Source organism: Pogona vitticeps, chromosome 3, assembly GCF_051106095.1.
Source record: "Pogona vitticeps strain Pit_001003342236 chromosome 3, PviZW2.1, whole genome shotgun sequence".
NCBI lineage: Eukaryota > Metazoa > Chordata > Lepidosauria > Squamata > Agamidae > Pogona > Pogona vitticeps.
In genome coordinates this window covers 73308513-73332989 of record NC_135785.1, presented here as the reverse complement: position 1 = coordinate 73332989, position 24477 = coordinate 73308513, and the positions used below count along the sequence as shown (strand labels likewise).

Here is a 24477-nt window from a genome sequence, read left to right as displayed (position 1 = left end):
TGGGAGGTACAATTTGGTATTGATTGACATTTTGTTCCAATTGCTTTCAAGGGCACTTCCAAACAGTGATTTCCAATTATTCGGACTGGAGGTGACACAGCAATGGGTAACTCAGCTCCCTTTATAACTCTTCGTTAATTACAACCCATTTTAGCAAGGTTCAGGAAGTCAATTAGCAAAGCTTAAGGGATGGTTCCCAGGTGGAAAATCTGGTCAAAGCATGACTAAAATGGAAATCAATGGATTAATTTGTTTGAAAGCAAGGTTAGGAATGGGAGGGAGATGCTGGAAAAATCCAGTAATAATATTGAACAGAAATCTAAAGAAGAAGAGAAGAAGCTTTTTGAAACTGTGGAAGGTTAATTGGTCAGCCTACTTCAGGATGCTCAAAATCTGCACTGTGTTATAAAAGGGATGAGCAACTGCAGGCGAGTCACCTGACTTCAGTTACCCTTTCTGTTACGCAAAGTTTTTTTTCCAGCTTCAAGGTGTTGAGCAAAGAGATATGACAACAGCTTTCAGAGCTGCATGCTCATTTCATCACAGGCTTCTCTTCATTAAATTTAGTAGCTGTTGATAGGGATGAGGAAGACATTTGTTGGGTTTGCATTGTTTAATTACTGTGAGAGGTGCATTTCAAGTGTCACACAGCTTTTCTTTCCTTTTCACCCGTCTCTGCCTTTGTCACCACTCCCTTTCATACTCCTTTTGCTGGTTTTCAAATCTCTTCTCCTCCTCCTCCTCCTCCTCATCTTCCTCCTTCATGTTTAGCAAATGTAGTAACATCTGATTGCCTGAATAATGTATTTCTTATGAATAGATTATTGATTTTCTATAATACTATGAGTTACTCTCCTGCTTCAATTCTGACTCCTAGGCCATGTTTATGTAGTCTTTCTGTTACGGCCCCTAACTGCTTGTTCTATGCCTGTCTCATTATTAGAACCACACTGTTTCTTCCGAGTTTCTCATTTCCAGGGTAAACCATTCTGTAATTATCTGATTGAAAAAGACCTTTCCAGTCTTTAATTCACTCACACCAAGTATTGCATTGTTTAAATGTTCCATTTCTTGTTTTATTATTTTTCAAGCTTGATTCATATTTCTCACAAATTTATGTTTCAGTTATATGAATTGTGCGGCTTGGGATTTTTTTCCTTTTGCCTCTGCACATCAGTAACTGGATGTCTTTTTGGCTTTAATTTTGTTGCCTCATTAGCAAGAAGATTATTTACACTTCTCTGCTACTTTTCAGTAGTTGGTTGAATTCTTTCCAACTTGAGAGTCTTACCTTTCAGCACTATGTCTTGCTTGATTTAAAATTGTCTCAGGATAGGATTTTGAAGTACCTGTATAAGTATCCAAAAGTTGTTTATCATTGTCTCCTGCACAGTATTACCAAGAGTTAGCTTGAGTGTCATTGTTGTTGTCTGTGGAAGATCCTTCACCAGTGTCACCTTCTACTGCTGCTGCTACCCTTGAGGTGTTTACCACCACATCACCACTGGAACTATCAATTCTGTGGATGCAGCCATTCATTCTCAAAAGAATGAATGTACCTTAGTCTGGTGCCTCAGCTTTGACCCTCCAATTTTGGGTGACCCTGATAGGAATCTAGACTTCTAATGAAGTTTAACCTTCTAGCAGTATTACTCCCAGCTTCCCATTTAAGAGAGAAAACTAATGATGATCCTTAGACAAAATGGATGATCTGACAAACATTGTTGAACTCCAGTGTCCAATACCCCAAGCCAGCACAGCCAGGGATATACTGGAGGGCTTTATGGAGAGCAGTAGAGACTAAGAAGCTCAGTTCATCTCTCTGTGTGGCCTGTCCCTTTTTTTCTTATTTTGCACATTCACATACAGACTGGATTGCAGCATCTTTAACTGGGATGGGAGGTAGACCCTGTCCCTTCTCTGATTTTTTTCCTATTCAGAATACTCCATAGTGATTCTACGTCAAGAAGTAATCTAAGGAGTTATTCCCATGGAGACATACCTCTTAAATATTCTGAGCTATTCACATTTCTATTATCTAGTCTAGAATTCTGGCCAAGAATTGCTTTAAGGCAACCATAGTGATAGTCCTATTCAACGAAATCTGATAGTAAACCTATAACGTTATTATTAAACCCATAGAAATCTATAGTATTACCATGCCTTTAGTCAATATCACTGCTGTATTATGAACTGCCTGGTGCTCGGTAGGGAATTCTTTATGCATAGAGGTACAGGAAATGAGAAGAGCTTGCCCTGAGCCTTTTGAACCAGCCTTTGGATAGAAAATGTTATCAGAAATTCACAGGGTGTGTGTGGGAGACTGAGATGTGGGATTAAAATTTGAAATAACATTTCAGTGATGTGAAAGGTCCCGACTTGTTCTGAAATTGCACACTAATGTTAGCAGTGAGAGTACTCTGGAATATAAGCAAATGCAGTGAAAACTACACATGCATCCATATATATGAGAATATACTGTGTTTTCAAAGGAGGAAAAAAGGCAATTGGCTTTTTTTTCTTTATGTTTTTGTTTCCTCTTTGAATGATGGCGTGGTGGTATCTTTCCAGAATCAGAGTCAAGCTTCCAACTGCCAATCGAACGCTGCCTTTATTTATTGATTTATTTTATTTTCATAAATTTATTCTTTTATAGCTTGCCTTTTCCCAAGGTCCAAGGCAGCTCTCAAGATGGGTTTTTAAAATAGTGTAAGAGTGCACTAAATTGCACTAAATTTTATAAGAAATTATAAAAGTTATATTAAAATAGCACAAAATCAGCACAATTTAAATCCTTTTTAACAAAATGTACAACAAAGGCGTACAAAAGCCATCCCCATTAAAAAGCCTTTCTTCATGAGCCAAATAGTTGCAAAAAGTCTTGACTAAATTAAAGAATTCTTTACCTGCAGAAGAATACCAAGAAGGAGCCAGCCTAGCTTCCCTTTGCAGGGAATTGTATAGCCCAGAAGCAGCCACTAAGAAGGCCCTGTCACATATCCACACCAGACATTCATGAGAAGGTGGTGGGACAAGAAAGGAAGAAACTTGCCTAGTGATCTTAAAGTCCCTTCAGGCAGATATGGGAGATGCTGTTGTTCTTTCACATATAACACAGAAGTCATTATATATTTGAAAACCCCTTGGTAGAAAAAAATAAACCACTATACATTTTTCTTTCAATTCTCTATGCATCTAAAGATAAAGCGCCACAAGATCAGCTCCTGAGGGTGGGGTGGGGAGTCCTCCCTGAATTAATGTTATTATTCTAGGGAGATAGTGAGAGATTAAAATGTTAGATATATTGCACTCTCGTATGATGCCTTCAAGGGGTTTTTAGCTAGGAGGACCTCTCTGCTCTTAATCAACTCAGCCGCCTCTCTGCCTCAGAGTTCTTTGCCCATTTTTCCCCCCAGTCAGGTTCGATATGTATTCTGTCAATGTGTGAGTTACAGAGTCAGAAGTAAACAGATAAAGTGTTCTGTCAACAGTGTAACCAGTCAGTTACTTAATAATGAAGTAAATTAAGCAGTTGAGCTCAGTAATGTAACAAGTTAACATTTCCACAAAATATGATGTGTGTTTTTATATTAGAACTGCAAATAAACTGAAACATTTTACTCTTTCTAATTTACCAGAGTCTCTGAGTGAGTGTATGGAAACAAGTAAGTCCCAGATGAAGTAAACTAACAAATAAAGAATGATCTACAGTACTGAGAGAGACTGCAATTCAATCTGCTCTGTAGGTTCCTAACCTTAATTTTTATCTGAAGGAGTTTGTTATTATTATAGGCCACACTCAACAGTTTCCTCACACCAAGCTCTCAGACAACACAAGATCAACTGTTGGGGTTGGGGGCAGTTCTTCCTGAATCACTGTTGTTGTTATCGGGGGGGGGGGGGGGGAGATTAAAAAGCAAGTAGCTCTTTGCCACAAACTGACAAAAATATGTGACACTTCTTTCTTTTTTCATTGTAAGGCCAAAAGCCCACAATAGCTGGCAGAATGATGAGAAGGGAAAATCTACACCGAGAAAAGGGCAAGAAGGTCCTCTCCCAAATATTAGCGTTCTGCTTTAGTTTGCAGACAATACTGATGCCTTTTTGATAGATAAAGAAGGTGAGAACAAACTACCCACAGCTAGTTCTCCTGTGCAGTTTGTTCCAGTTTTTCTCTTCAGTTGTATGATATTTTTGTATTTCTAAGTATCTGAAATTGAGATAATAATGTTTCCCCTCGCTGTTGTGTGAGGGTCACCTTGGCAACGAAGAATCTGTTTTTTAAGTGTTTTCTCTGAAAGGTGTGTGTGTGTGTGTGTGTTTTAAATTGAACAGGTTGACATGCACAACTACAAATAGATCACTGAGGCATTAGAATCCTTATGATACAATAGGGCTATTCAGGTGTTCAAATGTGTGACCTGTTCTAGAGAGTTCTAGCCCTTGCCCCCTGCTGATGACTTTCTCCACTGGGGTGGAGTGGGTGGGTTATCTCGAAATGAAAGTCTCTACTACACATGGAGCTTCTTGAGTTAATTGTTGACCCTGAAATATGAAGGTTCCCAATAGTGTGGAGAGCCTCTGTGTATGACAGGCCATCTCCCCTTCAGACAGTCTCTTGTATTGTGGAGAAACGGACAGGCAAGGCTAGAATGCTGTCCCTGCTCACATGTTCTGATTAACCCTTTTCTGAATTAACCTGCTAAAAATCTGCCACACACACAAAAAATTATACTGCAGTTCTTGGAGGCATGCTGTGAAACCACATTTATTCCCCTGTTCTGTACCCTTATCTGTGGATGCATGCATGCTGCACCCACACCTGTGCATGGATATTTTACAGTATGGCATAGGTAACCAATTAATTAATATTCATGTTCCCAAGGGTGGCTCATTGAACAGACACTGGCCTTCACTGAACACTTTGGAGTGAGGCAGTATTCTTCAGACCACATGCTGCTTGTGGATATCCTCCTGAATTCTGAAGATTTCAGAAAGTCTTCCATAGTTCTTTGGTAACAGACCAACATTTACAGATGATGTTAATGACAATTGAGTCCATGTGTATGCAGAAAGGAGTGTTGGTTAAATTTTTGTTTCTCCTCTATCTGTGTGGCCAGGAGGAAGAATAAGCCAGAATTCAGTTTTACTACAGGATATGTTGTTGTTGTTTAGTCGTTTAGTCGTGTCCGACTCTTTGTGACCCCATGGACCAGAGCACGCCAGGCCCTCCTGTCTTACACTGCCTCCTGGAGTTGGGTCAAATTCATGTTGGTAGTTTCAATGACACTGTCCATCCATCTCATCCTCTGTCATCCCCTTATCCTCTTGCCTTCACACTTTCCCAACACCAGGGTCTTTTCCAGGGAGTCTTCTCTTCTCATGAGATGGCCAAAGTATTGGAGCCTCAGCTTCAGGATCTGTCCTTCCAGTGAGCACTCAGGGTTGATTTCCTTCAAAATGGATAGGTTTGTTCTCCTTGAGCACCACAATTCAAAAGCATCAATTCTTTGGCTGTCAGCCTTCTTTATGGTCCAGCTCTCACTTCCGTACATCACTACAGGGAAAACCATAGCTTTGACTGTGCAGACCTTTGTTGGCAAGGTGATGTCTCTGCTTTTTAAGATGCTGTCTAGGTTTGTCATCACGTTCCTCCCAAGAAGCAGGTGTCTTTTAATTTTGGAGCAGAACTCCACTGGATTGTGACTAAAACTAGATGGGACTATTCAGTACCATGGACAGTGCAATGATTTCTAACTTAGAGAAACAGAAGCTGTTGCTTCAGCAGTATGCAAGTCTGTTGACAGTTTTTCAAGAAAACATATGGAGTTCATGGCCCTCCTGATGCTGATGCATGAGTACTCACATCAGTCCTCACAGTTGGCTTGGATGGATGAGGTTAAGGTGAACTGAGTTGAACAATACAGGGAGAGCAACAGGTTCCCCACACTTGCTTTAGAAGGAGGTCTTTGTACACGTCACTTAAAAAAGCCTGGCCAGCTTATGTTCTGCTCACAGTGGGGAAACTCCCTGGGATTTTAAAGAGCCACTAGTTTATTCAAGATTTGTTAGCGCTTGTAGTATCATTGAACTAGGGGAAAATCTTTTGAGTCATGTAATGTTTTGTCATCTAGAAGAACATGGTAAGGGAAGGAATATGCATTGTCCCAATTGTTCTTTAAGCTAGAGGGAGAAATGTCAAACATAGAAACAGCCCTGTTTGTGCACCTATCTCATGCAGTTATAAATATATAAGAGTGGAGAATGAAGCACACCAACTGGTTCATTCAGAGTTCTAAATAGGACACAGATGCTACAACATGTATGTTGGCATAGTGGGAGTTTTAGACAAAAAGTTGACTTTTCCAGGCCCTGACATATACAGTATATACCCAGTCTGCAAACCTCTTTGTGGAAGGGCAGTATAAAAAAGTAATTCAGATTTTTGAAAATAAAGACATTAATAATTCATTAGCATAATGAAGATTGTAGGCATGTAGTCACAGTTGTATTACAATGACAAAGTATAGATCCCCCCCAATTGATTTTCATGAATGTATGCAAAGGTATACTGAACACTTTGCAAGTATGAAAGACAGCAGGCTGTGGAGAATCAGTGCTCAAAATATATTTAACTCCTGGTCATTTTTTTTTAACCCAACTGACTTCTCATTGACTTGATATACACTGAAAGCTTTTCTAAGCTGTACATTTCAAGGATCAAAGAGTTAATTACAATTCTGTACATCAGCAACTAAAGGATTAGTGGTCTGAAAAGTTTCTGGAATATAAATGAAAATCCATATTGGGATCATATTAACCAAAATATGAATAAAGTATTTTGTTACAGTATTTGTAGCCTGCAAAGCCATATAAAAAGGTTCTCAAGTATACATCACTGTGTGAATAAACAGTCCAGCAGTTCTGAAAATGACCAGACTTGATCCATACAAGACCTCCCTGTGAGTAGTTGCAAACTTATCTGAAGAATGTTATCTGAAGAAACAAGTATATGTTCAAGTCTGTTTAATGTCCCTTAAAAAACACCTTGTTATTTAATCTTTTACTTTTTGTCAAGGATGACTGAGTGACATTTCCATGCTTGGAAGTTGTTATCTTAGTGATTGTTTTCTTTGCAAATGAAAGCAACTGTGAGCAAATGAGGCCGAGCAAAGTCAGAGAAGGACCTCTGTTAATTTTCTCCTTCTGTTCCATCACTGTATCCCTCAAGAAATAACATACATACAGGAACACCTATTTTTCATCCTTTGAAAAGAAAAACCGCTCAGATTGGGTAGGAAGTGACTTTTCATTTAGAAACAGTTGGGAAGGAAAGGGTTAGACACCTGCATGGCACAGTGGTTGGACTGCAGTACTGAAGTCAAGTCTCATGAACTGAGTTAGATTTTGATGGGTTCAGGTGGCCGGCTTGAGGTTGACTCAGCCTTCCAGCATTACAAGGTCAACAAATTAAGTACTCAGTTTGCGGTGTGTATGTGTCAATGTGTAGCTTGCATAATTAAATTGTAAAGCACCCAGTAAGTGTTTTAAGTGCTGTGAGGCAGTACATAAGCAGCACACTTCGTTCTCTCTCCAGGCAGGTGCCCTGTCTTGCCCAATTTGTTAAAAACGAAAGAGTGTGTGAGTGTTTGATTTTAACCATAATTCCATGGAATGTGTAGTTCTGATTTCACAGGCAATACCAATATGGATGGGCTTCTGAAATTTTAGCACATGAGAAATCACATGAGGGTGCAGTTGGACTCATGTCCTGTGGCTGGGCTTCCTGTAAGCAAATCTTGGGTGACTGTGAGTTCGGTGCCTTCATCTGCATGGATCTGTTTATGTTCTTTTTGGCTTTTTCAAAGTCTTTACAATAAGACCTGTGTTTGAGGAAGGAAGATCAAGGCAGCACATACTTCTAATTATCTGCCACCACAGGTGCATTCAGATACTTCTGTTTAAGGACACATGGAACCAGAAGTATGTGTGGGTTTTTAAGTTGGAATATACAATTGTTTTTAGCAATTGTCTAATAAAAATATTTTAAATGATTTATATAGAGCACTGCTAAAGCTAGGAAAGAAGCTAAATCACATTATAAGCTCATTTTTTCACTTTGTTAAAGAGGAGATTGTATGTGCCAGATAAAGATGCTGAAATTGAAAATGCTTTTTTTCCCCACATTGAATGCACAGGAAAACATTTGTATGGAACACAGCCATGTGATTGGACTGGTGGGAAGCTTGTAATGTTCTAGATTCTAAACCGTGTTTAAACCCAGTTATAGCATTTCCGTGTGTGCACAGATCCATGGTGAATTTATTCTTACAGTTCCAGCATTGTGTGGCTCCAAATGTAACCAGCACAAAGATGGGCAATTTCCAGGGTCCCATGGACCTTTGAGGGCTCCACTAGCTCCTATGTCCCAAATTCTTTTTCTTTAAAAAAAAAAAAAGATTATTAGAAAAAATCCTTGGACCTTCTACTGGTAAAACTATTTTTTTTTAATAATAATAAAGTTTAAGTGTTGCAGGGTAGAGCTATTCAGAGTCTCAAGCATGGCAAAATTGCCCCCAAGCCATAGAGGGCTAAAGAGGAGCTGCACACAGGCCATGGACTGAACCTTGCCTGCCTTCAGTAACAAATCAAATCCCACCTCCTTCCAGAGTGTTTTTTTTTAGGAGATGTGAGAAACAGCAGGACAAAGAGTTGCAGAATTCTATGTGGCAACTTTCAGATTACTAATGGCTGAAATCCTGTTGTGCAATGTAAGCAAACTTGTAAATTTTCATTTGTTCCTCATTGTTTAATAAAGAGGCTTCTGATTTCTGTTTTCCAGCATTATTTTATTTGAGTGAAAACTGTATTTTTAACAGTATGGACATATCCAGCCTAGTCTGGACAGTTTTTCCAGCCCAATCATGTCCCCCTCAGGTGCCTTTTCTCTAGACTAAAGAGCCCCAAATGCTGTAGCCTTTCCTTATAAGGGAGGTGCCCCAGCCCAGTCATCATTTTAGTTGCTTTCTTGTGCACCTTTTCCAGTATTTTTGAGGTGCGGCGACCATAACTGTATGCAATACTCCAGGTGCAGCCTTACCAGCGTTTTGTACAATGACATAATGTTGGCTGTTTTATTTTCCATCCCCTTTTTAGTTATACCTAGCATGGAATTGGCCTTCTTGCCTGCTGCCACACAATGGATTGACACTTTCATCAAGCTGTCCACCAGCACACCAAGGTCTCTTTCCTGGTCCGTCACGGACTTCTCAGTTTATCTATGTACTCGAGAATTCCGGAGGATTTGAATGTTATCTGGTGACTGTGCTTTGACTCAGTAGCACAGAACATTAAGTAATGTGCATGCATAATTCCAATAAAATATCCAGTATGTGTGTGAAACTTGCTCAGTTAACTTGACAGTAATCATATGCGTATTTTAGTAGATGCTCTGAACCATACAGAGCACACACATTTCATCAGGCATGTTTTCATGTACAGGTGAGCATAGACACAAGACATAGGAGATACCATTTCAAATAGATGAATAAATGGATTGTTATTAGTAATACAAACATGAAGAGCAAAGTGATGGAGGGTTTGTTTTTGTTTTTGGACAGTCTGATTTTAATTATTCCAAGCCTCAGTGAAAAATGACATAACAAATCTGTTATCTACATTATTATCATAATAATGTAGATAACAGATACAGGCTATGACCCAATGTCAGAACATATCTGGTTTTGGTTGTTGTGGGTTTTTCGGGCTCTTTGGCCGTGTTCCGAAGGCTGTTCTTCCTAATGTTTCGCCAGTCTCTGTGGCCGGCATCTTCAGAGGACAGCTCTCTGAAGCACCACAACAACCATTAGATCCCGGCCGTGAAAGCCTTCGCGAATACATCTCTGGTTTTGTTGGTTTACAACAGTTTTCTGCAAAATGCATTATATTCCTTTCTGAAACATTGTCATTATGCTACAATAAAATAAGAGAAGGGGATCTTTGGCCCTCTAAATATTTTGGCCTACAGCTTCCACAGCCCTAGCTCAGTATAGTCAAACCTAAGAAATTGTGGGACCTACAGGTAGAAACATCTGGATCGCCATAGGTTTTCCATCTCCACTTTGAAATGTATATTTATCCGAGTAAATTATATGAGGCTCATGGTGCAGTGGTTAAACTGCAGCAAAAACTGCTCACAACTCAGGTTCAATCCCAGGTAGCTGGGATTCACTCAGCCTTCTAGCCTTCCAAAGTCAGTAAATTGAGTACCCAGCTTGCTGGAGTGGGCAGGCAATGTATAGCCTGAATAATTAAATTCTAAACCACTCAAAGAGTGCTTTAAGCACTATGGGGTGTTTTATAAGTGGCACACTTTGTTTTTTGTTTTTAAAATTAATATTAGAATAACTGTCAGGCAGGCAAATGACCTGTAAACCTGATTTGACCATGTTGTATATTTTCAATAAGTTTACAAATTGGGTGTCACTTTTTAGCATCCTTTTGAACAAATATTACAGTTTATGGACATTCCTATTCTATAATAATTACTGAATTCAAATTGAGAAAATGCTGGCATACTGTGATATACTTCTAGCCAACTTATAATTCAATTTTTTATTGCAAAACTACAAGGGAAACAAAGAGGCATGATGAAATATCCTTAAGCATTAGTCTGCACAGAATAATATGCTATTAGAAATACACTGAACATAATATGCTTAATTCTAGTAATGCAACATCAAAGTCTGGGTTCTCAATGAAATACTTTTTATTAATACTTTTCTAATTGATGTCTAGAGTTGCGGATGATCTGCCAGTCAGTGAACTCCAGACCATTCAATTAGGTGTGTCTGCCTTTTGTTTTAGGCTAAAAAATTCTTTCCTGAGGGAGGTGACTGCTTGGTCAGTTTCACTTGTAGGGCACTGATGAAAGGCCAGATGATGAGTGATTAATGCTGCAAAACTACAGACACTTAGATGGTTCTTATTTTCAAGGAGACTTGTGTAGGATTGTGCTGTAGCAAACACATTCTCATTTATCTTAGCTTATATTTTTGCAAAGAATATTACCTTAATTGTATTGTGCCATTTGTATGTGGTGATTTATCACACCCATTTAAATTGGGTTGAACCCACACTCGATTGTGGTTGCAGTAGAGCCATTAAAATCAAAGGGACAAGCTAACAGTACTTGAGATTCCACTGTTTTCAGGGAAATTGTTGTACATATGACAAAGCCTGGATAAACCTCTATTGCCTTTGTTGTATAGATCTTCCCATATGCTGAAAGATTTTTCAAAGAGTCCCCTCCAGGACCATCCAACTGTATCATGGAAAATCCCCATTGCCCGGTGTGGCGTTCGCCCCTCATGCCCCTGCCTGACTCCCCAAACACAGAGCACACAAAGGCAAACTACTACTCCTTTTTACCCCACTGCCACCAGTTGATCACTAAATCAACATTACTTATGGAAGGATGAAGGTGCAGGTCCATACTTGTTTACTGATTACAGATGTTTGATTATTAATCATAGGTGACTTCTGTTATCATCAATCTCAACCTTCTATTGGTTCTTATTCACTCTTCACTCTAATCACACCTCAGATCTCCCAAATACCACACTCTATCTCTCCACTCTCTGACTCACTCTCTGACTGACTTCACTCTCTGACTCTGCCTCTTTATTACATATCTCTCAGCTCTACCTCTTAGCAACATTAGCCTGCAACATGAATATGCATAACTACTACATAACAAGGGTGAACGCTACACCCAGTAAGGAGATGGTGTAAACAAAGAGCACCTCTCTCAGACAAGATCCGCCCCACAAGCTCTGAGTTTCAGTGGTCAGAATCCTGTTGCTTAGCACAGTAAATCACACTAGGGTGGGCCTGTTGCATCATGCCTCCATAGGTTCCATTGTTTCGAATGGGCTACTGAAACTGTATCTTATTATGCTAAGATAGAATAGATAGAATTTGTTAGAATAGGCCTATTTGAATAAATGGAACATAAGGAGCTGCCCAGAGTGGTCGAATAGACCAGATGGGCGGGATATAAATCAAATAAATAAATAAATAAATAAATAAATAAATAAATAAATAAATAAATAAATAAATAAATATGTGACATACCAAATCTATATTACAGTATTTCAATGGGCGTGCTTTGGTGTGATTTACTATACTAAGCAACAAGATTTTAACCAGTGGGTCTTTTTAAAATCCATCTTTCAGTGCTCCACTGTTCGAAGTTTCCCATTGATTTAAGACCTTGTTATAAGAGCTCAATTTTAAAACACAATATGTTGCATACACAGTTTCTTTTTTAATAGGGAAAGACAAAAAGAAAGTCAGGAAGGGTTTGCTACAAGCCTTAGGTTTTGCTTTCCTGACTGATTTTCTTTTCCCTGGCCATTCTCGAAATGCTATTTAAATATGTACAAGTCAACTGTTCAGGGTTTTTCATTGTTTATTATTGATTACAGCATTATACATGTTCTGCAGAAACCCACTGGGGTGTTATAGATAGGATATTATAAAGTAGGGACATCGAGTGGGAAAGGGTCCAAAAGCATTTTTAATGACTTCAAATAATTAAATGGAGAAAAGAATATAAAATGTTGAACAACTATATGGTAATTGTATGAATCGGGTGACATTTCCCATGCAGGTGCATGGGAAACCCATTAACATGCTTCCATGATTCTTCAGATTGTAATGAGAAACAAGACCCGGAAGTAGCTGTTGCTGATATATACGCAGATGGTCTTATGGCAAGTTGCTGCATGTTTAATAGAATTGTTTGTTTTTGCAGATTATTATAATAATCAGAATGGCTAGCAACTGAATAAAGAACGGCAATTTCCATTATAAAGTGTGCTGCTTATATACCACCCCATAAGGCTTAAAGCATGGTTTACAATTTAATTATGCAGGCTAAAGATTGTTCCCACAGTGAGCTGGGTACTCAATTTACTGACCTTGGAAGGCTGAGTCATCCTTGAGCCAGCTATCTGAGCCCACTGGGATCGAACTCAGGTTGTGAGCAGAGTATTGACTGCAGTACTGCAATTTAACTACTGCACCACAAAATAAGCTAAGTAGAAATATTGCAACATTAATAGATTGTGAGGGTGTCAACATGCATGTGTTCACTACTATAGCACGTTTTGGGGGCACATGGAAGACTGAAATAGGATGGCAAGTTTGCCCCCTGCTGATTCCATTAACAAAAAATAGTTCCATCTGCAGATGTCTCTCACTGGATTCGAGTCAATAGCCATGTTTTTTAAAATCACAACAAACTATAGTGAACAGGAATTACGTAAATATATAATTGGGGGTGAGGATTGGGCTGCAGTAACAGTAAAAATCACAGACGATGGTACACATAAGCACATATATACACTGCTGTTGAATGAAAGCTGCTATTGGCACCAGTTGCAGCCACCCCTGCCACCCCACTAGTAAAGTTCTATGTTCCTAATCTTGCTTATCCCTTCTCACACACAGATGATTTAAAAGGAGAGTAACTAAACAAGAGGCTAGTGCTGGGACAGAATCTAGGGAAACAATGATTTCCAAGTGTCAGACAGAGGCATTATTTTTCACTTATCTGTTCAATCTATATGCCAAATATACCATAGGAAAAGCTGGGTTAGATTTTGGTGAAAGAGGTGTGAACATCGGTGGAAGAAACATCAATAATATAACATCTGCAGATGACACCATATTAATGGCAAAAAAAACAGCAATGATTTGCAAGGCTACAGAGAGAAGGTTAAAGAAGAAAATGCACAAGAGGTTTACAGTTGAATATTAGGAAAATGAAATCATAACAAAAACCAAATGTAAGACTATGTTGTTGGAAGCCAAGACCAAAATCAGTATAGTGTGGCATTCCCGATTACAATGGATAGATGGGAAAGCTAGACAATGAAGAAAGCTGACAAGGAAAAAAATCAGTTCATTGAAATGTAGTGTTAGAGAATGTTGTGGTTATCATAAACCACCCAAAAAAACAAAAACAAACAAACAAACAAAAATGTTTTGGGGGGCTGTTAGATCAAATCAAAACTACTCTCTAGAAATGAAATTGACCAAACTGAAGCTCTAATGAGAACACAAGACTCACTGGAAAAGATGATAATGATAGGAAAAGTAGAAGATAGCAGGAAAAGAGGAAGACCCAACAATAAAGGACATCATGGTGTTTAGTTTGCAAGACCTGAGTAAGGCTGTTAATAATAGGATCTTTTGGAAGGCACAAATTCATAGAGTTGCCGTAAGTCAGAACCTGCTTGATGACTCATAACGAAAACTTTAGTAAATGCAATCATATATTAAATGTATTATACAGTTTAGCTATAAACTAGAGTACACCCCTGACACCATGACAAAAACCTAAATGCTTGACAGGTTGTCCACTAGAAATATGTAATTGGATCCTCTATTCATCAGAAATGATATCATGGCTGAAAAGGCTGTGCTGCAAAACTAAGAGTCATGGCTTTGCTTTTGGAAGGGACCCAGAACCAGTTAATAAGGGGAGATATATAGGGAGATGAATAGGTAGGCCTGGCATCATACTTCAGAACTCTTGAGTGTCAGCAGTTCTACCCCAGTCAAAACCACTGGCAAATGTACTGTTTTCCTCAGTCACAGTGGCACATCATTGCAGATTCTGAAGCATGATGGATTGTTGTTGTTTTAATTCGTGCTTCTTATTTAGTTACTTTGATTCAATTACATTGAGAAGATTGTCATCTAAATGGATTTGCTATCCTGTTTTTATCTTGTTTGGGGGGGTGGGGAGAATTGAAGAAAAAAAGGAAACCAATTCAGTGAATTATATCTCTTTCCAAGGAGAGACAAATTATTTAATGGTTAGAAGTGTCAAGTGTGATGTTTGATTAGCTGAATATGAGTGCTTTGATGTGACCTCTGTTCATATACCTTTTCTTCATGCTGTACTTGAGTGCTTGCTACATTTATTGTTCATAACCTTTCAAAAAAAAAAAAAAAAGGGACCACACATGGCTTGTTATCCACACTAAGTGGTTATTTCACTAGGCAGCTTTTTAAAGTATTAGGCATTTTTGAAAAGAGAAGATAACAGTTGCTTCTGCCAAAAAATAAAAAAAAAATAAAAAAAATAAAATTGGCTGCCCTAGAGGCATGTGTTGTACAGTAGCCAACCTTTTCATTTAGCTGTCACAACAATATTAACAAGCCATAGAACAAGGGTAGAAAGTATGGCATTTAAGGGCTTAAGGGAAAGAAGTGAATTTTTGAAGGGGAAGAGGAGAATCTTAAAGCCTGTTCTGGCAAACAAACGAAAGCAAAACAAATTCTACTTAAACAAAGGAAAACTTTTATTATTTCATCTTTATCTATCTTAGTATCATTCACTTTCAAAAGGCCATCTGCTTTGTAAAGCATATATTAAAATGAAATCCTATAGGGCTTCTTTCATTCTTATGAAGAACACTGTTGAACCTTGTTACTAGATGTAATGTGACACAGTTACCAAAAGCTGATTGGCTTTGAGGAAATGAAAGATTTAGGCAGCATCGGGACTGAGCTGGATGCAGCTCACAGAGTCAGGGACCACACCAGGAAGTCTGTTTATTATTACTCAAAGTTTCAGTTGAATCGGCAAGCTTTTTCTACCTCTATTACTTTAGACTAACCAGTCTAGGTGGACAAGGTCAATCCATAACCCTAGAATATTGCACTCTCCTGGAAGGAAATCTAAACTGGATCTCTGGTCAAAGCCAGCCTTATCCTTAGGCAGAGTGTAGCATGCACTTCAGGCAAAAACAAACAAACAAACAAAAAAAAACCAGCAAAAGTGTAAGAATGGTGGCGGCTAGGGTACTCAGTTAAATATAACAAAAAAAGGAGAACCCACCTAAAATTGCAGATATTAATTTATATATGCTGCTTTCTATAATTGACACAATTTGGTGCATCTCATCTGAGTGAGGAAGACTATGACCAGGCAGTTATGTACCTGCTGAGTCTGCTGTTCAAGTGCTAACATGGGTGGGCAACGTTAAGGTTCCTCATCTCCCCCCCCCAAAGGTCTGTCTGTAAATCAGAATCAAACTAGATAACTCTGTCTAAATGATAACACCCTCACATAGAAGATTGTCCTCTGTAAAAATGGACACATGGGCAAATTGACAGGAGCACCCCAGCTGCTACTTCTGAGTCTCCCAGCCATTTCTCTTTGCCGGAAGATGAAAAGGTGTGTGGTGCATGCCCTTCCCTGTGCCCCCTAAGCTGGCTTGCTATCATGTGCAATGAAAAATGCTGATCTAAACTTGGAAAATAAGTCTAAACTTGGGGTCACAATGCCCAGGGCATAGCCTGGAGTGAAGCCCTAGTCCTGCTTCTAATCATGCATATTCTACATGCACAGAACATGTGAAAAGGAAACATATACAGCATCTATATATTCCTAATGCCTAATTGCAATGTGTACTCAGGAGCAATATTTCCTATATTCTGAAGAAAATATATATGAGTGCTGTCCTCTGAAGATGCCGGCCACAGAGACTGGCAAAACGTTAGGAAGAACAACTTTCAGAACACGGCCAAAGAGCCCAAAAAACCCACAACAACCAAATTGATTGATTGATTGATTGATTGATTGATTGATTGATTGATTGATTGATTGATTGATTGATTGATTGATTGATTGATTGATTGATTGATTGATTGATTGATTGATTGATTGTGTGTTTGTGTATATGTGTGTGTGTAATTTTCATTTAAAGGGTTTGTGTTCTGCTGTAGCAGAATCAGATACTGTTCTTTGGGTAGAGCCTGCAGGCAGTAGGGAATACAGGTGTGGTAGAAGGAGTATGAACTTTGGGAAAGACTGCAGGAAAACTGCTTGCACCAACTGCAGCAGCTCCTGCTGAGAAGAATGGGAAAGGGAGAGGAAAAAGAAAGCCTACAACTGCTGGTAGGGGTCTCTAAAACAAAAGCTGTCACCCAGCTGCCTTCTCTAGCACTGATGCTACAAAAGAGGAGCAGGCAGCAGGACAAGTGGGTGGCTGAGAATCCTATGGTTCAAGGTTGGACACATATGAGTGAACTTCAGATATGTTCCAGTGAAATCTTTGTGCAGTGCAGCCAAGGCTGCCAAGTTAAGGGGCCAAAACAAATTGTGAAGAAGAAGCTTTCTCCCAAAGAGCCAATGTGATAGAGAAGGACAAGGATGGTGTCAACACTAATTGATACTGTCAGCTTGGGCAGCGACAGTACTTCTACTTTTGTAACTGAGAAAGAGATTTATGAAAAACTCCAGAAATTGCCTTCCACATTCATGCTATGCAGCTCCATCATATCAAGGAAGTTTTGCCTCAGAAACCTTTTAGAATTCTTTGAAAAGGTCAGCAGGTATGTGGATGCGGGCAAACCAGTGGATATTGTCTATCTGGATTTTCAGAAGGCGTTTGATGCAGTCCCTCAACAAAGGCTGCTGAGAAAACTCCACAATCGGGACAAGAGGGCACGTCCTCTCATGAACTAAGAATTGGTTGAGAACGAGGAAACAGAGAGTAGGTGTGAATTGGCAATTTTCACAATGGAGAGGGGTGAAGAGTGTTCATAAATGACCTGGACACAGGGATAAGCAGTGAGGTGGCCAAGTTTGCAGATGACACAAAAGTTTTCCGGGTGGTGAAGACCAGAAGGGATTGTGAATAGCTCCAGAAGAATCCCTCCAAGCTGGGAGAATGGGCAGCAAAGTGGCAAATGAGTATCAATATAAGACAATGTAAAGTAATGCACATTGGAGGAAAAAGAATCAAAACTTTAATTGTCAGCTGATGGGCTCTGAGCTGTCTGAAAAGAGATCTTGGTGTGCTGGTGGACAGCTTAATGAACATGTCAACCCAGTGTGCGGTGGCCAATTCCATGCTAAGTAACATTAAAAAGGGGATGGAAAATAAAACAGCCAACATTATAATGCCATTGTACAAAACGCTGGTAAGGCTGCACCTGGAGAATTGCATACAGTTCTGATCGCCACAGTGCAAAAAAGGGCACAGTGGAACTGGAAAAGGTGCAGAATAGAGCGACCCAATTGATGACTGTACTGGGGCACCTCCCTTATGAGCTGAAAGGCTACAGTATTTGGGGCTCTTTAGTCTAAATAAAAGGCACCTGAGTGGGGGACATGATTGAGACATATAAAATGATGCAGGGAATTGATAAAGTGGATAGAGGGAAGCTCTTTCCTCTTTCACACAATACCAGAACCAGGGGACATCCACTCAAATTGAGTGTTGGGAGAACAGACAAAAGAAAATAGTTATTTACCCAGTGTATTTTTAGTCTGTGGAACTCCTTGCCATAGGAAGGAGTGATGGCATCTGGCCTAGATGCATTTAAAAAGGGATTGGACAGATTTCTGGAGGAAAAGTCCATTGCAGGTTACAAGCCATGTTGGGATGTATAATCTCCAGGATTTGAAGGAAGGTACCTCAAAATGTCAGATGGAGGGTGGTGGTATCAGGAGAAAGGTATCCAGTTGTCTCATGCGCTCCCAGAGGCATCTGGTGGGGCCAGGAAGCTGGACTAGATGGGCCCTCAGCCTATTCCAGCGGAGCTAGGGTTGCCAGATACCAAAAGGAGGACATAGAAAGAGAAATAAAAGAGGACAGAGGAAGATTTATTGAAAGTTTAACCTCTTCCGGATATACCATCCACTGCCCTCAGCCTTTTCTAGGATCCTGTCTCTATTGACTTAAGCCTCAGCAAAGCAAAGGCAGGCTGTATATCTAAGGCAATGATATTCCTCCCCTTTGTCCCTTCAAGCGAAACAGAAGGGCGGTTGCATTTCATCTTCCATACCTTATGACTCTGAGGCATTAGGGGAGGGGGAGAGTCAGAGGTACACATTGCATGTTGGATGCTCTAGTTTTTCTTTAATCGAGATTAAATTGCATGCAAGCGTGACACACCTGCCGTGCGTGTGGGGCGCAGAGATCCATCTCTGTGCCAGTATTACAAAAGCCAGACATTTTAAAGGTTTTTATCTTTGCCTGCCGGATGGAGGACATTAGGCTAAAAAGAAGGTCATGTTCTCCTTTTGCCGGACATCTGGCAACCCTAAGCAGGACTCATTTTACGTTCTTATGTCCTTATGTTAAGGAAGAGCCCACCATTCCTAGCAAATCTCTTCGGTACAAAGCAGCATTATGGTTAGTGGGAACTCCCTTTCAAGTACAGACAAGTAAAGTGGGGAAAGAGACTGAAGGGACTCAGATGGTCACTATTTCAGAAGCATGACACTGAAATCACCTCTGCTGATCCAGCTGCACGTGCCCCGCCAGTTGCTGGAACTATCAGTGATGACAAGTTAGCTATTCCTGCTAGGAATATGCAGTCAAAACTGGAGTTCCCAAGAAGTCACTAGTCTGAAAGTATTTTCAACAGGTGTATGAGATATTCTGATGTTCTGGTAATAAAAGAGCTTGTTTTGTGTATATTTATTCATTATTTACAGTGGTGCCTCACTTAGCGATGTTAATCCGTTCCAGGAAAAATGTTGCTAAGTGATTTAATCACTAAGCAATTTTAAAAAGCCCATAGGAATGTATTAAAATGCGTTTAATACATTCCTATGGGCTTAGAAACTAACCTTAAGCAAAATTCCTCCATAGCGGCGACAATTTTGGGTGCCTCTAAAGCGAGGCAAAACAGCGGCCGCCATTTTGGAATGATCACTTCCCCTGCCGATCAGGTGTGCTTCGTCTCTCTCTCTCTTTCCACCCCTGGCAGCTCCAGCCTTGGCAGGGAGACTGACAGCCTTGGCAGGGAGACTGAGGCACCGCCGCACCACCCTGGCCGAGAAAGAGCCTCTGCCCGGGCTTAAGGTTGCTGCAGGCGCAGAGGGTCTTTCTTGGCCAGGGTGGCGGCGGTGCCTCAGTCTCCCTGCCGAGGCTGGAGCTGCGAGGGGTGGAGAGAGAGAGAGAGAGAGAGAGAGAGAGAGAGAGAGAGAGAGAGAGAGAGAGAGAGAGAGACAAAGCACAGCTGATTGTCGGCGCTTTGGGATGATCGCGGGGAAGCGCTTCCCCGCGATCATCCCAAAAATGGGGGCTTTGTGATGATCGCTTTCCTGCGATCATCGCAAAGCGAATTTTCCCCATAGGGGCCATCACAAAGCGATTGCTCTTGCAATGGCAGAAAGTCCATTGCAAAGCGATTTCGTTGTAAAACGGAGCGATCGCTATGCAAGGCACCACTGTATTTATAAATATGGGGAGGGAAAAATCAATAAAATGCACAGTGAGAGTTAAATGTTATACAAATGAATGACCACTGTATGTTTTTTTAAATTCTTTATAGGACAAGAATACTGTCTTAATCACTATTTTTGCTTTCTGCTTGAACACTTCTTTTAGAAGTCAGAAAGGGTAGTTAATTCTGACCTTTAAATATCTATATCATTATTGTGTTTCGAAATTAAACTTTATCTTTTGTCTACTTATTTCTGTTAAAACTGAAGTTGTAATGATTTGACCTTGAAACTGTACCTGAAGTTATTCCCTTATTTCCACCCCCAGTGGCCTGTTTGCTGGCAACTTCACAGAAACACATTATTTGGAAGATGGTACCAGTGCTGTTCTCATGCGTAATCACACAGTAAGATTTGAGATTTCTTTTGCTTAAAAGTGGGGGGAGGACTATGGGGTCTGTAATACTTCATGTATTTCACTATGACAATAAAGTAGTTGATCTGTATTGAATTTTCATATTGTTGTTGAGGTAATCTTTCTGTTCCTTTTGTTCAGAATGCACATCTGTGAGAGGAAATGGTCTAAGTAATACACGATGAGAGGATTTTAATGGTTATAACATTTGTGCATTTAAAGCTCTTTGAAAACATACCCATTATGGCATTTTAAATAGGCTGCAAGCATCTATTGTTGCAAAGATAAGGCCTGGGAGACAGTTTCTGCCACATGGAAGCTTCCAGAGAAGGATTGTAACAAGGTCTTTTCAGGCTTCAGAATATAGAAACCAGATGTCATCCTTTTTTGCCTTGTTTTGTTTTTGTGTGTATGTTCATTGAATCAGGCCTTGAGAAATACATTATTGGTTGGAATAGGGGAGAATTTTAAGGGAGAAAGATCCCTGTGTTTACATTATATTGGTTAAAATCATCATAAATATCCTCAAAAGGAATTTAAACTTTCCCTTGATAAATATGTAGAACTGCTTTGAAGCCATGGCAAATTTTCTTTCCTGCTGTAAATAAGGCTTCTTAATTAAAACAGTGCAGCGGGTGATCTTAATTATTATATTTATCTTTTATCTGTTGATTGGACCCAGCTTAACGCATTATGATCTTCACATTTATTTGTTTGATGTACCAGTAGGAGAATTATGCTTCTTCTTGTGTTTCCTAATAATCCTTTTATGCAGCATTAAATGGAGTTACAAGGAGGCTCTTGTCTTGGATCCCTTCATATAGAATAGTTTAAAATTAGCATTGAATTTGAACATTGCAAACAGTTTTTCTGTCACCCTAAATGGTTTTAAAAGACTGGGTTCTAATAGGTTCCCAGGTATTCTTGGGTTAAAAATCTCAGAAGCTTTCACCACTACCTGTGCTGGCCAGAATTTCTGGGAGTTGTAGTCTAAGAGCATATGGGGATCCAAGGTTGGGAACCACTGGGATAGAAGCTGGAGCCCCTGTTTTATTTTGCATTGTGTTTTGCACTCCCATTATTTTGATAGTTTAAAAAAAGGTGTAGCAACTTCACTGTGCACCCACTTTATGCTGCACCTTGCTGCATCACAATCCCTGCTTTCAAACAAGGCTCTCTTTTTATTCCTGCAATCATCATCATAATCATCTTAGAACTGTAGAGCTTGAAGGAACCCTGTGGATCATTGAGTCCAACCCCTATCAAGGAGGTACAGTGGAGAATCAAACTTCCAGCTTCTGGCTCCGCAGGCCGTCGTATATAAAACTCTGAGCTATCTAGTTAGCTTATAGGCCACACATTGTCCATCCCTGATTTTTAAAAAATGCATTATAAATTGTGTGCTCACTAACAAATAGAAAACATGTTGCTATTTTTTGTGAAATCTTGTTGCTTATTCTAAATGACGAAGAAGGAGCTGCTGCTGGTTTCTGGTATTTCTACTGCTGTGACATATAGTGTGATTTCTCAATACACTCCTGGCTCTGCACTTTGAAGGTAAAGGAGAACTTCTAATTTATAATCTATACCCATGGGTATAATCTATATCCATGACCTAGAATATAAATTCTTTGTTCTCTCATCTTCACAGGTAAAGATGAGGAATTGCAATTTTTTTCTCTTGGACAAATTGCATGATGTGCGTGAATTGTACAAACTGAAAATAAGTACTGCTTTGTTTCATGGATTGTTTTAAAATCTGAAGCATTGGGTGGGTTTTTTTTTTTTTTTTGCATCTTCTGAACCAATCAGCTGGTTTTCTCTGCTTCCTGTTCGCATGTGTGAGTTGCATCTTAAAGAGAAAAGGGAATAGTTTTGCATAAACAACCCCAAATTTATTGCTGTTGTTATTTGGTATATAGGTAACTATAGAAATTAAGTGTGTGTTTATTGTTTATGCATTCAGTTTTCCTCTTGTCAAAGATGCATAGATATTTGGCACTACTGTATTTTCCTTCTCTGAGGCTCATTTTGGGTTTTCCCTTAATTCTAGTGCTCTCTCTACCTCATCTCTTCCATGCTAAGCAGAAGTAGGGGTGTCTTGGTGTTGTCAGAGGGGCAATAACTTCCATCTCATTGCTTTTCCTCTTTTTTTTCCAACTTGCTATATCTTTTACCCTTCTGGTACTTGTACAAACTGAAAAGATGATCCAGAAATTAGAAATAAATTTTAAAAATAGCATTAATTTTTATTCAGGAAAGCATATTGTTGACAGCATTCATATTTGCACACATACTTAACATCTCCACATAAAATAAATACAAAAGAGAAATACTCTTGTGCTAAACTAATATTTTTTCATGGTTTAATCAAATTTGCCAAGAATTCATACTTCTGAACTATAAACTCAACCCTAGTCTTTTCACATTATTGTTTTCTTGAACAAAATCACAGTGGTCTTTAGAAGTCTGCTGCCTCAGACTATGTAATTGAAAACCATGCCCTGATATTGGAAAGGTTAATTAATGCAGCTTAGATGTGAATGAACCAAGGAATGAGAGGCAGAGTGAAATTGTCAGGCTGAAATATGAGTGATAACTCTTCTTCACACTAATAAGATAGTAACCTTTGACGATGTAGCTGTTGGCTTCCATGTGGCATTCAAAGAAACTGAAAGAAAAATGAGAAATAAATGCTGGACATGACATAAATGTTATTTTCCAGGTAGATCTATAAATAGGAATATAGTATTATTTTCATCAGCTATAGCATAAACTTTGAATTCCAGACAAACATGCAGCTTTATTCACTACATATCTTCTGTTGTGGTTGCTTTTGTAAGCAGCTGGATTTATTAAAAAGCTACAGCAAGCTCACCACAAATGAAATAGGACTGTTGCTCTAGAAAATCAAATTCTCTTATATTTCTGTTCTCAACAACATGATTCTTTGAGTCAGCTAAATTTAATGAAATTCTCTTCCTCCCTCCCTCTCCTTTTCACAAGTTCTCTTTCTTTCTGAAGCTATAAAACTGGAGAACAGTTTTATTACACTGCACAGTATGCTTAATTGTGTCTCATGGATCTACTTATATTGCTAAAGACAATTTACATCTACAGTTAACGCCTAAAGGTGAATAGCAGTATAATTTGCTCTGCTGTTCAATTTTACAAAATGCCTCCCATCATAGTTTTCCAATAACATAATCAAAAAGAGGAGGGCTATAATGAAGAAATATGTTAAATACTTCCATAATCTTTTGCAGGGAGGGATTCCTGCATGAGTTACAGAACAGCTATTGGTGTGAACTTGTTTGAATCTAAGAGTTAAGTAGCATGAGGTTTACACCTGTTTCGAACAGGGAAAAATGTGCTTTCAGCACTATAATGCCCATTATAGTTTGTATGCTAAGCTTTCTGTATTATGAAGAAGAAGAAAAATTGACAGATCAGCAATAAGGCAATAAAGCAGGGATGTGCAGCATGCCACTCCCTGAACACCCTGTAGCCCCTAGCATTCCACATTCCAGAAGATTTTTTTTAAAAAAATGTAATTATTTTAATGAAATTCTTTTGAAAACAACCCCTTATGATCTCTAAAGGAAAGGACTGACATCTTTGACATGTCTGAAGGACTCCCAGTAACACTGGGGGGCCCCATCCCTTCAAATAATAATTTAATTTTAGAACTAGAGGACCACTAAAGGGCACAAAGCATCTTTTTCAGCTGCAACACAAAAGAAAATATTTTGGAAATTGTCCAAAGGCAGGACTAGGCATATGTAGCTTCTGGACCTCTGGA

At 39.3% G+C, this 24477-nt stretch overlaps 1 protein-coding gene across 1 annotated transcript in view; it reads left to right on the top strand.

The window, feature by feature from the left end:
* The window catches only part of ADAM12 (ADAM metallopeptidase domain 12), a 271913-nt gene that overhangs the window by 109797 nt on the left and 137639 nt on the right, over positions 1-24477 (top strand). Inside the window, exon 4 of the mRNA XM_020791531.3 lies at positions 20589-20667. Coding sequence (XP_020647190.3) covers positions 20589-20667 — 79 coding nt within the window. The remainder of the gene's footprint in view (positions 1-20588; positions 20668-24477) is intronic.